This window comes from Branchiostoma belcheri, unplaced genomic scaffold, assembly GCF_001625305.1.
Source record: "Branchiostoma belcheri isolate BF01 breed outbred unplaced genomic scaffold, Haploidv18h27 scaffold7, whole genome shotgun sequence".
Lineage (NCBI taxonomy): Eukaryota > Metazoa > Chordata > Leptocardii > Amphioxiformes > Branchiostomatidae > Branchiostoma > Branchiostoma belcheri.
Window position 1 is genome coordinate 2,792,436 of NW_017804353.1, and position 15,114 is coordinate 2,807,549.

At 46.1% G+C, this 15,114-nt stretch overlaps 1 protein-coding gene across 1 annotated transcript; it reads right to left on the reverse strand.

The window, feature by feature from the left end:
* Positions 1–1,297: 1,297 nt before the first annotated feature.
* LOC109484546 lies at positions 1,298–14,263 on the reverse strand. The gene is made up of 10 exons (XM_019787865.1): positions 14,050–14,263; positions 4,868–5,010; positions 4,368–4,477; positions 3,887–4,000; positions 3,532–3,636; positions 3,304–3,339; positions 2,796–3,137; positions 2,201–2,338; positions 1,732–1,869; positions 1,298–1,407 (listed from the first exon to the last, which is right to left on the reverse strand). Exons 1-10 carry the CDS (start codon positions 14,209–14,211, stop codon positions 1,298–1,300), a joined length of 1,398 nt encoding a protein of 465 aa, XP_019643424.1. The 5' UTR covers positions 14,212–14,263.
* Between the last annotated feature and the right edge of the window lie 851 nt (positions 14,264–15,114).

The window sequence follows — 15,114 nt, forward strand, 5'->3', positions numbered from 1 at the left end:
ACCGCAACTTTTGGTGTTTTACACTGCAACTTTGGGTGTTTTACACTGCAACTTTTTCTGTGTTTTACACTGCAACTTTTGGTGTTTTACACTGCAACTTTTGGTGTTTTACACTGCAACTTTTGCTGTGTTTTATACTGCAACTTTTGCTGTGTGGAAAACTTACACCCCTCCCCTTTTTATAATGGACGGTCCCCCTGTCAGGTCAAAGGTGACAAAGATGGCGGCGGCCTGAGAGTCACAGTGTCTACATTTGTATACGAGCGATCGCTGTTTTTGTGTACATTATACGCATGCAAATTATTTGAAGACATATGCAAATTCTTGGTAGGCAAATCAGCCAACTGGCACCCACTTTTTGCCTACGGTGACGTCATGGCGATCGCTCGTATTGTTCCCTAATGATCGATAACTTACCTGAGTCAAGAGTCAACACTTCATAATTGAAAATAAGTCTTTATTGCTTCATAGTACCAAGTGGTGCCACATTTGACTCCCATAAGCCCAATATTTACTCATCAAATTATTAGCGACCTTGCGAGTCCGAATTCTCTAGCTAGAAAATGTCACGTGACTCAAAGGCGGGGAAACGTGGAAGACGAATATCGCCGCATGCAAGCGTTTATGACATCATGCCACGATAGTTTAAGCTAATTACATATTTACGCCTTCAGACAGACATCATTTCTATCATACCATGCGTCGACATCAACACGTAGCGGTGCAAACGTTACCAACATTCACTAGATAGCAACATAATTTGTAATCACTGGACCTGGTCGAAACATTTTTTAATTTATCCCGATCTATAGGCCAAAGCTAGAAAAACCTTTAGAAAAAAACTAACGTCACAACGTAGACAAGCTTTTCCTCTAAAAAACTTATGCACGAAAAGGATAACTCAGTCGACGTAGTTTGCATGCCATCGTTGTCACCTTTGACCTGACAGGGGGACCGTCCATTATAAAAGGAGAGGGGTGTAAGTTTTCCACACAGCAAAAGTTGCAGTGTAAAACACAGCAAAAGTTGCAGTGTAAAACACCAAAAGTTGCAGTGTAAAACACCAAAAGTTGCGGTGTAAAACACCAAAAGTTGCGGTGTAAAACACCAAAAGTTGCGGTGTAAAATTTTGTTCTTGTTGGCCACGGTACAGGACAGTCTGGCACAATCTCTGCTGCAAAGTCTGCCTTGTCCCCCGACGACCAATGTCGGTCATGGGACTAGGTAGGTATGTATGAAGAAGTAACAGCAAAATATGTACAGAATTATCGAGAATCCCAGAATAGTTGACAGTTAATTACCTGCAGTACTCCTGTGGGTCGTTATGGACGTTCCGCTGTGACGTCCTCTGAAAGTCGTCGAAACACTTGCTGACGCCCGCCTGGAACGTGCGCCGGCAGCGGCGGTCTGGCGGGAAGAAAACGTCACAAACTCAGGGCACATTCGTCGCATGATCGATTGCAATTGAGAGCATTCATGGGATAGTCGTGCATGTATCGCATGAACACATGCTGTTCTGTTATCGAAAAGGCTTTCCTAGATCCAAGTAGGTGGTTGGTTCAGTCACAGCCTGGTTAGAAATCCCACAAAATCAAAATCATTTGATCGTACGACAAATCTTACTGCACAGTTACAAAAAAAAAAAGAACTACAGGATTTGCCTTGTGCAGCGTTGACTAGTTGAAAAATGCCCCGTTAAGCTTAAAACAACTGCACATAAGCATCACATACCTGGGTCTTCTCTACAGCGGCAGACCTCACACCCAGACTCGTCCTGGTCCAGACCCCAGTCACAGTGCATCCACTCACAGTCGGGCGGCCGGCAGATCGGCGTCTGGGCCTGCGCTGCTCGGAACGATACGGCATAGTCTGCGACAGAACAGCATAAAGTGCGTTAGCTTTTGGGACGGAAGTAATGTTTCGGGTCGCGCTAATATGTGCTAGGTTTGTATGTTTGGGTTCCAAAGTGAGTGGGCGGAGATTGGGTCTCACTTGATTGACAGGGTTTTGACCCGGTATGTCTTGTGTTCAAGGATGTTCTCGCAAGGAATGCATGTATGAATCATAAACCATGGTGTAATAGCGGGGTAATTTTCACCATACAATCGCATGAGTAATATTGCATTCCATAATGGTATTCATGTCTCTATTTTACGCCTCATAAATATTTCTATTAAGTAATTGTTTGACCCCCACTGACCTGTGCCGGGCGGTTCGCACTCGCAGACCTCACAGTCATAGTCGTCTGTGCGGTAACCATGGGGACAGTGGAGGTCACAGGTCAGCTCCTGACAGAAGGTGGGCAGACGGCGGGACAGCCTGTTCTGTTCCACTGGCACTGCAGACGATACACTGGTTATTAGAGTTTTAGACAAATTTTTGCACATCTAATATCTGTTTTGCAGAAATGGCAAAAATTCCTGTATCCTTTATATCAGCTACTGCAATGACTTTAAAAAATCCCTGTTTCCTACATGTCAACTGCTACCGCGATGACTAAATATTCACCGCAACAACAACGCCTAAGATCGCGCTCAATCTTGAACTTTTCATTTAAACAACTTTTCGACGGTAATTTCAAAAATCCCTTTTATAACAAAGAATGAAATACGCAGCCTATCGTCATCACATAATTATATACAGTCGAACCCTGGATATCAGACATAGCCTAACTTGTACAGAACCATGTATTGAACTATTGATCATAATTGATGCTGCCTAACCCCATAACCAATGCAAATTTGGTGCTAAATGGCTACTTAGCCTGCTGAAGGTTAAACTTATTTTACAAATACCTTCATCTTTACACGCGCATATCTCACAGCCGTAGTCGTCCTCCCTGTAGCCTCCCGCGCAGCTCAGGGAACAGTCCAGGTCCTGACACCCGAACCCGGAACTCTCCGGACCGTCCTCTACTCTGTAGAACAGGTACCCGCTTCCTAAATCGTTGTCTTCTTCTACTATTGTCTGTTCTGTCGTTGTTTCAGCCGGAACAGTCGTTGGTGCCATGGTTATTGTTGTAGCTATTGTTGTTGTTGTTGGTACTGGGGTTGTGGGGAGGAGGGTTGTTGTGGTTGGCTCCGCTGTCGTTGTCGTTGTTGTTGAAGGAATGTGTACTGTAGTTGTTGGGATGGCCGCTAGGAGGCGTATAGACAGAGATAGAAAATGTTGGTGATTCTTACAAAATGAAATGGGGAAAAACCTACATAGGTGGATCCACATATGATTACCTACAGTAGGTAACAATACGTTCAGAGAATCAGATAGTATCAATGATTATAACAAATGTTAACGGTTACTTACGAGTAGACGTCGTCAAAGATGGCGAGCAGTCATCCCCTGAGGATAAGAGATGTAGTTATAAACTTTTAGTAAACACCCCTCAGCAATATTCAACTATTCTTTAATCATCTGTTGGCGCCATAGGTGATTTCAAAATGGTTACATATTATAGCCATCTGATGATTTATGTCTTCTGACTAGAGAACTGCCTATAGCTATATTGACTATAAGGAGTAGCGTTATTCTGACCGTTATGTGGTGTGTTGGTGAGGCGGTTGTACGGAATGACACACACGGTGTACAGCTTCTGGTCCAGCCGTTTCCGAGTCTCCGCTGGGAGGGTGGGCTTTCTACCTGTAAAACAATTCACATTTTCACAACAAATCACTTAATAACTATAACATAACACCAATGGTTTGTACTTAGCGTCCCTCCTCAGTTTATAACGTCTGTAATTTTCTCTCTCATGACCAGTGGAAGATTAGCTAAAGCTAAGCTGGATCGAGATCTTTTTCTTTTTCCTTTCCCGACAAAGTTTTTTTTGTAAGAGACAAATGAGGTAGCATAACTTGATGCATTGTCTTTTGTTTGCTAGTGTACCTACTGAGTATCCAGGCGAGGTTCATGTTCCTCCGGCAGGTCCCGTCCGAGTTCCTGACCAGACAGTTGTAGAGTAGGGCGTAGTTCTGGTAGTCTGTGTCTAAGATCCACAGGTCACCTACGGGAAGACAAAAAAATCGACATGTTTCGTAATGGTTATGGTATTTGGCTCTGAACACATGCAGTGCTAGTGGGTTCAAACCCCTGACATGCCCCGACGGAAAGGCACTTTTCTTCACTTCACTCAGGTGAAATATCAGTACCAAACTTCGGTTTTAGACGTTCCTCGAATAGGACGTTAAATGGAGGTCCCGTGTTTGAGGAAGGCCACGTTATAGAACCCACCATGCTTATCGAAAAGAGTAAGGCTTCTTCCCTGTATAAGAGGTTCAAGTCTTACAATCCTATGGCCGCACCTGGAGTAATTGAAAACGCAGCTAGCTACATGTACCTGTTGAATGGATATGAATACACCATGTTCTTACCCTCGTCGAACGGGTAGTTGAACCCGGCGAACTTGTAGGTGAGTTTGGCGGGAGGGTCGTAACTGGTGGTCATCAGACGGCCTGGGATCATCAGCTGACACCGACCGTCACTTTGGAAACAGAAGGGGAAACGGTCGGAGTTCAACTTGTGAGACACTGGTGATACTAGCTGCTTTGTGAAATTTGTGTAACCCACGTAAAGCTACCTCTGTTTTCTGCATATTGTGTATTGTCCAGTTACCAGGCTAGTCCTTGAAGATGGACTCTTACTCAGGCTAGCCCTTGGACGAAGATGGACATTTTATACATCTAATAAATCAAATCTATATCTAGCTTTGTATTTAGAGCTGGTTCTTGTGAGTAACTATCGTATCTGCATTTCGAGGGAGCCCCGCATTGTGTCGCTGAGGTACAGCGAACAAACGAATGAATGGGTGATAAATAATGAGCGGACGAATGAATCTATGAATGAATAGACGATGTATGAATGGTTTACTCACAGTTTTCCGAAGTACGAGACGGAGGCGTCCCTGCCGTTGGGCTTGACGTTGAACACGAAAGCGCCCCCTATCGACACCAAGTCGGGATGGCCGCGGAAGGAGTGATGTCTGACCCGGGCGATTTCGTACCACTTTCCGCCGAACTGAAGGGACAGAGAATAGAGATGTTGAGACAAATTTCTAACTATAAAGTCCACATTTGTAAAGAAAACGCTTCATGTTTACCTTCACACGGCCTAGCTCAATAAACCACTGACCATTCTTACTCAAACATATTAACACAATAAACCAATATTCATATACATGTACATTTGTATACTGTGACCAGCCCCTCCAACGCTGTCCTGCCACTTGCTACATAGGTAAACATAAAACTATATTTCCATGAAGAGTAGTCGTGACTCGGTAGCCCGATTTAGGCAGCGTCCAATAGTCAAGGTTGTATCGTACTGTGCTTTCTATTGGATTCTGCCTTGGTCTACCGAAAGGGCTTCTTGGGGATCAATTCATTTTGCCCAGCCTTGAGAAAATTAGACAGTTTGGCAAAGACGTTTGGCTGCGAGAATGTTTATATTCAGTTAAGATGCCAAGGAAGGTTTAACCACGTAGACCATAAATTATCCTTATGTCGTCTGGTGCTAGTCTCAAAGTAGAGATTTTGGCTTCGACTTCGTTTTGGCTTCGTTTTATCGGGCTTTCGTCTTTGTAGTATTATCTTTTTACGGGTGGCCTATCGGGTACTGCCCTGTCACCCTGTCAATTTGATACTGCCCTGCAGCTACCTAAAATCTGCTTGGAGATTAGCCTGGTGCGGGAAGGACTTTAACTTTTTAAATGCCGTCTGGACAAAATTAGAGAAAGTTTGGCAGGCAGGTTCGGCTGTGAAAACATTTTTATCTTCAGCTATATTTAGTAACTGTTTAGCTTTTCATCTGACCCATGAGAGCGAAAGAAGATTGTCCTTCTGACATCCGGATTAGAAAAGACACATTGTAGCAGATCGAGGCTTGCACTGGATACATTGTAGGAGACTAACAGACACATACAAAGAGCCACATCAGGAAAGACACATTGTAGCAGATAGATGCTTCCACACACCAGAATAGACACATTGTAGCAGATAGCTGCTTCCACACTTCAGAATAGACACATTGTAGCAGATAGAGCAAGGAGGTTTAAAATGTATTTAACCTTCTTGGATATGGACGTTCACTAGATACACTGTAGCAGACGTTTCTACACATCATAATAGACACATTGTAGCAGAGTAACAGATACATTGTAGCAGAGGCTTCTACACATCAGATCCACTGTTTGTTGTACTTGTCGAAAAGGACTAGGGCTAGGACGGAACGACGAACCTGCATCTACTGTATATATCATCTGTCATTGAAAAATGCCTTAGAACTGGTTAGAGATCACTGCCGCGTTTTTGTGGCGTTTCTTTATTCATTTATTGTTTCATGTGGCGAGCTCACAGTGAAGCGAGAAAAAATCTAAGAAGACGCAGAAAATGCCCAAGAAAAAAAACGTAGGAAAACAAACCAAGGACGCTTCTCTTCGCTTTCATGTCACATTGACCTGTTTTCCAGGTGACCTCGGGGTCAGACACACATCCTTTAGGAGAATAAACCGATTTAACCTGTAACAGGCTTTTCAGGTTGCCAAAGGAGGAGAAATTGACCATATATGCTGACAGTGTCGTCAGACGAGAGGCTAGAATGTTCATCTGCTTGCTGACCAACTGTCCTCCTATCCAAGCAGGTATCATACTTGTATGTTCATTGCGTCATCAATCTTTAGTATCTTTAATCATAATCAATTTTTCCTCTCCTGGACGCCTACCTGTCATTTTGCCACAGGTAGACAACTAGGTGGGCCCTGAATGGCCCGGGAATGCCAGACTGAGACGAGAATGGAGCGAGTCAAGGGAGGGGTTCCTCCGTAGGAGCGATGATGCCCTGGATTGAATTCAATTGAGACAAATAACGGAGAGGTTGAACTCAAATAAACCCCAACACTAATAAACTCTGAAACGTGCCCGAGACTCTTATTTTTACTCCGCGTCCCAAATCGCATGGCACCCGCCCAACCCCGGAGCGACGTGCCGACAGAACCCGTGTGGGTGCGCGGAAACTCGGCAACATCCGTCACCCTGCCCCGGACACATAGCCTCTACCAGGCACCGCGGATCGCTGGAAAAATATTAGAAATTGGCCGAAATAAAGGGATAGTATACCAGAGAAGATCCAGGGCCATAGAAGCTCCACGGGTCGCAAATTGGAGCTTCTATGGCCCTGGATCTTCTCTGGTATACTATTCCTTTATTTCGGCCAATTTCTACTATTTTTCCAGCGATCCGCGGTGCCTGGTAGAGGCTTATAAGAAGCCGTGTGGGTGCGCGGAAACTCGCCACCATCCGTCACCCTGCCCCGGACACACGCACCCGGCCAGATGTGGGCCGTCTCTATGGTAACCGCGACCGTCCCGCGCCAGAATGTCGTCTGACACAATGACCGGAGGAGCGTGCTTAACATTTACTTTGGCCGGACCCGAGCAACTGGAGTCGGCGTGTGAGCGTGCCTGTGTCCCGGGGCGCCTGCCGGGGTCAGCCGGGGGAGGCGAAGTTTACTTTCGTCGGAAGTTGCTGCTAATGCCCCTGTCACATTGCACAAATCAATAGGCCGTACTCTCCAAGCAGAGGTTTCGGCTTAGGCTTATCTTTGACACGTTTGTAGGTGTTTGGAAAGGGGGGGGGGGCTTGTACTCTTCAAGCGATTTAGGCTCCAACTTATTTTTGACGTGCTTTTATTCGTTCGTCTAGAGATTTCTTTTTGTGCTGGCATCTTGCTTTCAATTACTGGTACTTCTTTTATGACGCCTCGGGTGGCATATAGGATACTGCCTGGCCAATTTGATACTAGTTTGTCAATTTTAACTTAATTGTGACCACGAAAAGATCTGCTCGCAGATTAAATGCCCCTGTCACATTGCGCGAAAAGCGCTTAGCCGACGAGCCTGTGGCCTCAATGTACTCGTAACATTTTCGGCAGAAAATACGCCCGGCTCTCTCTTTATTCTGATAGTTTGGTTTCTGTTCGTTTCTTGATTTCGTATATTTCATTAATAAATACCCTAGCAAGACGTGGGCTTCAAATACGTGTCCATGAAATTGGAACACGAGTCTTTAAATCCATAACTACCAGTCTTATAGCGATATTTTGAATTCCTAGAGATCCCCCCTTCCTGTCTATGACATTTACGATGGAGTTATCCTGGTAGCATCTTTATGGGCGATCTTTACGTGACTGCAATACAGTATCAAATTGGCCGGGCAGTTTCCTCCTAAATTTGCGAGGTTGTTGCCATCATAAAAAGATAGCAGTGCACAAAATGAAGCACTTAAACACGTGAAAACTAGGCCGAGACCTAGTCGTCTGTCTGGAGAGTATACCAGACTATCCTAAGGCCTGTCAAGAATAGCTTTAGAAGCTTCACACGAAGGGTCGTAGCACGTGGCCTGTGGGGTGAAGGTGGGAGGAGGGCACCAGACACTAACCCGCCCCCGTGTAACCTACACGTGTGGGGGCTCATGTCATTGTAGATATGGGGCCACAGAAAAGAGCTTTTAGCCTCTACCAGGCTTCAGTGGTGGCTGGAAGAAGTAGAAATGGACCGTTCCTGATCGAACTGATAGAACACCATAAGCCCTGCTCCTGTTCTATATATTTCGAACAGGGAGTTCGACGTGTTCGATCAGAAACGGTCGTTTGGCCAAAAATCAGACGGATAACATTCCAGGGGAGTTGGCCCGTTAAAGGAGTACAGTTTGTCGCTCTGAAAACCAACTCCCCTGGAATGTTATCTGTCGCTTTGGCGAACTTGCATTCTGCCCACTGAGCCTCTGAAGCCTTGTAGAGGCTAGGGATCTTTAGAAAGGATATAAGATTGCGCATGGGTCACGACCCGATGTCCTGTGAAGGGAAAGGTGGGTGGGAGTCCTAGGGCCTAACCCTCCCCCACATACAGTAACCTACACGTGCGTTACCTGCAGATGTAGGACTATATAGGAGATCCCATGATAAAGAATATGAGATTGCAGATGGGTCACGACTGTTCCTCACGACCCCATGAGCTGTGGGAGGAAAGGTGGGTGGGGGTGTACCAGGGTCTAAACCTCCCCCACATAACCTTCAGGCACACGTGTAAGGGCTCATGACACCTGCAGATATAGGAGGACTATATAGGAGATCCTCAGGAGAAACAATATAACATTGCCGATGGGTCACGAACGAATGTCCTGTGACGGAAAGGGTGAGTGGGGTGCCAGGGTCTGAACCTGTCCCACATGACCCACACGTGTGGGGCGCAGGGCTCACGTCACCTGCACAGGAAACCGTCAACTCAGCCTTCAGTCTGCCGAGGTAGCCATTTATCACCAGATTTACATTGGCTATGGGGTTAGGTAGCACTTTCACCGCCCTTTGACCCGCTCCCCAGGGGTTGATTGAAAGTCATACCTCGCACATTCTTGCAAGATAGAATCAAGACCCTGAAAGTCTAAGATTGTAAAGGTTATCATTCGGCCCCTTTCCACTGAAGGCTGCGATCATGCGTGTCAAATTGCCCATCGATGACAATTTCATCAGTCTAGTTTTCTAGAGTGGCGCAGCTACAAGTTTATAAACTTCAGGAACAGCAAAGTGCTGCCAAGATGTGCTGGTAGTTTGCACCTATTTAAATTTCTATGCATGTCCATGCCCGGTAGGCCGAATTCCGCCATGCCATTACTGCTAATATCAAAGAGGTTATTGACCCCAAAATTCAAGATGGCGGACGGTTAAGGAAACTTAGTTAGAAAACAAAAACCCACTGCTGATCCAAACATGTTGGCCATGTTTCATAGATTCTGAAACATTGTCGAGCAAGGGCTGGCGATGTGAGATATTTTAAATGACCGCATGTGACCCCAAATGGAACACGCGTTCGGTTCGAATCACCCAGATCGAACATAGTTCGGATTCTGAGAAGGTGGACGGACTTTAGAGCCCAAATTTGTCCTCCACTGTCAAGATTGTAGTGGTTTCAAGCTTCACCTACAGTGTGTATACATATAGCTGCGAAAGCAAGACCAATTTTACTATGTGTGCTGTTGGGAGGGACATGTATTCTGTATTGCCCCCTCTCCCACCTCAAGGTCATCTTCCATCAGTCCTAGTCGGAGGTGAATTTAGCGTGAAGGTCATGCTGGCTGGGCGACCTGTTACAAGTACAACATGGAATTACCTCTTCATAACCTACAGATGTGCCCCCCTCAGGGAACAGTAGTAATACATTATCACATTCTTACAGGTGGCCGGAAACACAACTTTTACAAGTCGCATAAAGGACTATAAAAATTCAAGATGGCGAACTGTGCACATGTGATTCTGTGATTCAATGTCAACTCTTAACAATAGAAAAACTTCGTTACTGTGCAAGTGAAAAGTTTGGTGCAATATTATCATTTCAGTATATGTTTACTTTTGACTTGTTTTTCTATCGGGCTTTCTTTTTTGTATTGGCATATTTTTGTTACGCCAGCCAAATGTGGCAAATGGTTATTGCCTTGCCAATGTCTTTGCAGCGACCAAAAGATCTGCTTGGATTGTGCGTATGAGTTATTGCCAAAGCAAAGTTGTCAGGAGCGCTCCTTTCTGATATTGTCCCACGCATCTGTTCTCACTCTCCCTCAGACTGGCGGAAACAGGACCCAAACAGCCTCGCCCCGGACCCCAACCCACCAGACGAGCCGGTAAAATTACTGTTCCTGACACTAAAGGTTACATATTTCATCAACTGTATTTATTTCTTCTTTCAAACGGCACATGTAGCGATCTTGTCATGTTGGTTTTCACGATTTTGCCATGTGTTTCTGGTCGGTGAAAGTCGCACGGTTCCTGGCTCGCCGTTTGCCCCCAATCCTCGTACCTGTCAGAGTCTCCGCCCGACATCCCTCAGAATTTAGCGCCGAAATCCAAGACAGGTGCGAAGTTCAGCCCCGATCCGTAGATACCATCAACAAAAGTAGCGGAATAATTGAGAACAGATTAGCCGGGCGTCAAACGTACATACCGCGGTAATACAGTTGCACACAGACCGCTCGACATGTAAGCTCCGCAGTCGTTAAAGTTTTAAGATAAAAGCTCAGAAATGAGTCTCGCCAGTTGTGGGACTTGTTTTGAGCAATCCTACAGGATAACGTGTGGAATTTTAATGGATGAAACAATATATTACAGATAAGACATCATAGATAACTTGAAATACAGAAGCATGGATGTAAGTAGCTAGATTAAGAGATGATGAGAAGTCAAAATTGTCGTTTAGAAACAGCTGTCACTAGAAAGGTATGTTGATAGATCATCATCTATACGTCTGTTCCACCTAGCCTCTATCAGGCTTCGCAAGCAGCTGGAAGACTAGTAGTGCACGTGCGGCAAATGTACCGTACTCCTTTAGCGGACCAACTCCCATGGCATGTTATCTGTCTATGAGGCCAATTACGGCTCTTCCGAAGCCTGATAGAGGCTACTCACTTTCACTGGAGTCAAGTGAGGAAAGAAGGGGCCAATGGTCCTTAAAATCCTTATGGATCATCAGCGACAAGTGTTGTGGGTCCTGTAACGTCCTAACAAATAAGAATTAAAACTGCAAACGTTGATGAATGTTAGACATCCAGGTAAGCAATACTCACAGGAAATTCAAACTCTACTACTAATATTTACTGTTAAATGTAGCAGTGGTTTTAGTATCCGTTATCTCCGTAATTGATCCAGTTGTAGAGTTTGAATTTCCTATGAGTAATAGGTGCAAAGTGCCTCTCCCAAGGGTCCTTACAGATAGACCATCAGAGATAAGACGGTCCCAGCCTGTGCCTGTGCCCTCCCGTAACCCGACGCCCGGTCCTTGGGGCAGAGCAGTGAGAGTAGCGGGAGATCCCGGGGCGGATTATGGCTGACATTTTGGACAAATTAGCGGGAGTGAGTGTCCAGCGGGAGGGTCGGGTGGTTTGGATCAGGAGTTTACTAGTCTCTACCAGACTCCGGTGGGTTCTAGAAAATATAGTAAACACTGTATGTATTGGAAGTAGTTTGACCAGATTCCGGCCATGCCTATCCTTCTATACGAATAAAATCGAATCGAATTTTAGTTAAATTTGAGACAAATTTCACTTCTAACCACGCCCGACCTACTTCCGATCACCAGCCAACCACTACCCAACCATGGCTGAACCTCCCGTCCACACCCGAATGTTTTCAACATTTTGAAGCACTGGCTGGCGCACTCTAGCAGTAGCCGACCTGACCGAACACCAGCCAACCACAACCGACCTTGCTCCCGACCTACTCCGAACCATGGTTGGGAGGAGTTCGGGTCATTTTCAACTGTGTGACAAGGGCTGAACTCACAGTACATGTCCTGCATGTTTAACACAGAACGCGTAACCTTCAGTATGTCAAACAGAGTGACTCCTTGCCTCGCGACATCCTCATAAATAAACTGTGATTAAACCCAGTCTTTGGGTGACTTCCAAATGGAATATACGGATCTCCCCACGCCGTATTGGACACGATGAATACTCAACCCCATAAATAACACTTGAAAGGCCCCTGGTTACTAAAACGGCTTAGCATTTTCTTTTAAAATCCGAAAAGACGAACTCTCTGTGTATACATACACGCGTGTAGGGATGGCTAATGCAAAGGGATTTCCAAGTGATGATCTTGAAATGGGCTTCTAAAACCTAACACGTAAAAGTGCCAAGATGGTTTAGTCATCTTAACGACGACATGCTTCATTTTAACACACTCATCCCCAGCCTTTGTTGCCTTGCCCTTAAAACTGGTACCAGTTAACTTTGTGTTAGACACAGGGTGCAAATTTCATTACTGTAAGTCTGTGTGGCCCTGAAGTTGAAGAGCCGGGGGAGAGCCTAGCCTGGGTGCCAGACTGTTTCAAGGGCGTAAATAGGCCAATTCCTCGACTCCAGCGCCTACATGCCGCAGGAAAATTATACCACAGCCCCCTCAGTTAGGCCCTCCTGATTGTTAACTCTGGGCCTTGCGTGTTAGGTGTCTGGCATCCAGGCTATAGGGAGAGCCGGGGACTTGTGGCCTCGCGCCAGGGTAGGTTCCCCAGGGTCGCTTTACCGATTTATGAGAGTAAACCAAACCAAGACATACAACTTATGTCAGACATCATGACAACTAAAATGTGGGCTTACGTAATACCAGGTGGACTTATTATATCAGTAACAGGCACATCTTTCTATCCGAGGTTTCTGCCTGTCTTAGACGCTTTAACAGGAGTTCTGTTTTGTATTGGCGTCTCTTTTTTTTAAGGCCAGCCAAATTTACTCCTTCGGGTGATAAATGGTAACTGCCTGGCAAATGGATACTGCCTGGCAAATGGATACTGTCTTGCCAATTTGATACTATCTTGCAGCTACCGAAAGATCTGCTTGGAGATTAGGCACACCTCATGTTGGTAAGATGATCACAGGGAGGCCCTGACGACCCCCAGGTTTCCGCGAGGTTGTCACAGAAAGGTGCGAGTGACTGTCGACGGCCTTTCACCCAGTCGTGTCAAACCTGCACCCAAGATTTCAAGCGAGAGCACTGTGTTTGTATACAGGACAGTTCTCTCCAAGCAGAGGTTTAGGATTTGGATTATGTCTGTTTTAGGTGGGTTTTTTTTCGGGGTTTCTTTTGTACCTGTATCATTTTTTACGCGAGTCAAACAAATGCTTCGCGTGGCAAATGTTAACTGCCTGGCAAATGGATACAGCCTGGACAATTTGATACTTACCCAGCCTGGATCAGCTTGGAGATTATACAGAACCGTACCCATAGCCTCGCTCATACAGACATAGAACGCGTATCAAGAACCTGGTCTGGGGCAAGTCTACGTTCTTGGATACGCGGAGACTATCCAGAACTGTACCTGATCCTAACCTTAACCCATTCAGGCATAGACCTAGACAGACACGGTTCTGGAAACGACGCACGTCCGAGCTTGGAGGGTATTTGAAGAAAGCAGATATTAAACCATACTCTGACAAGCGGTATCAGTCCACGGTGGGATCTATGATCTGTGTGTGCGGACCGAACAAGTGCTAGAACAACAACATCCCAACTTCCTACCTTGGCGAGGTTGAAGTCCTCCTGGACGGGAATCCTGTCCACGATGCACATTCTCCGGCGCACCTTCCTGGCTCCCCCCGTCCGGAGGTAACTCTGAGCCGGCACGGTAAACCAGACCAGCGCGGCCAGCCACAGCACACGGTGTGAAAACCTGGCAGACATGTCAGGAGTACGATCAGACCGAATTAAACCCCGAAACGACAGCAAAGTGGAATCAGGCGCCCTCCTCTTCTTAGAAGCTCCCGCCGTGCGTTTCTTCCCGTTTAATTTTAGACCGTATTTACGACGAGGCCGCCTCGATTCGCCGTCGGTAGGCGGGGCTTCGTAACCAGGGGCAACCAGAAACTTTTCCCGCGCGAAGCTGAGACAGAGAAAGGCGGATGTGTACGGCCACGGTAAGCGCCGTCGCTCAGACAAAATAAACAAACGTTGGGAGAAGGAGAAAGTTTTTGAAACTTTTCCAGAAGAGAAGCCGAGACACGCGCTGCGGGCGGTGCTTGTTTTGAAGACCTTAAAGTTGACGAAAAGGTCGAGCTATTCACAACAAGCGGCCGTGCACTCCCCCGCCAGACCGGGGTTTTGTAATAAAGAACGGGAGATTTATGGTAAACTGAACGACTTGCCCCACTTTCCGCCCACCCGGTCCGGCCGTTAGACAGGTGGCCCTGTTGCCGCGGGCCGGTTCTGGGTGAGTGTAAGGCAGGCGTCATGCTGCTGTAGGAAAGGCCAATGTTGGAGAGACTCCCAGGTGGGGACATGGCTCCAGGAAATGACTGCTTTCCTTCCTGTTCGCATCAGACAGGTTTCAAAGGGAGCATTCTTACTTCTAAACTTTTTTTTTTATTTAAATCAAAACACGGCGCGGGCACATAAATTCGTCGGAGGTCGTCCTACGATTTTTGATGAGGTGGGATTTTCAAGCAGACTTTGACAGAACCAACCACGGACACGGATCTAAATTCTAATACAGTCAGAAAACATTAAACGTGGCTATTCCAAGAAAGCGACCTTATGACGACTGTGTGACAAGATGTATTTACGACATTCGTCGTAGGTCGTCCTACG

Bases quoted from the DNA above. Each gene is read 5' to 3' on its own strand.
- LOC109484546 (XM_019787865.1), bottom strand. From the start codon at position 14,211: ATGTCTGCCAGGTTTTCACACCGTGTGCTGTGGCTGGCCGCGCTGGTC. The intron at 4,478-4,867 runs GTGAGTAAACCA...CTGTTTCCAAAG, and splicing joins GTCTCGTACTTCGGAAAACT to TGACGGTCGGTGTCAGCTGA. The intron at 1,408-1,731 runs GTATGTGATGCT...TCTTCCCGCCAG, and splicing joins CCGCTGTAGAGAAGACCCAG to ACCGCCGCTGCCGGCGCACG.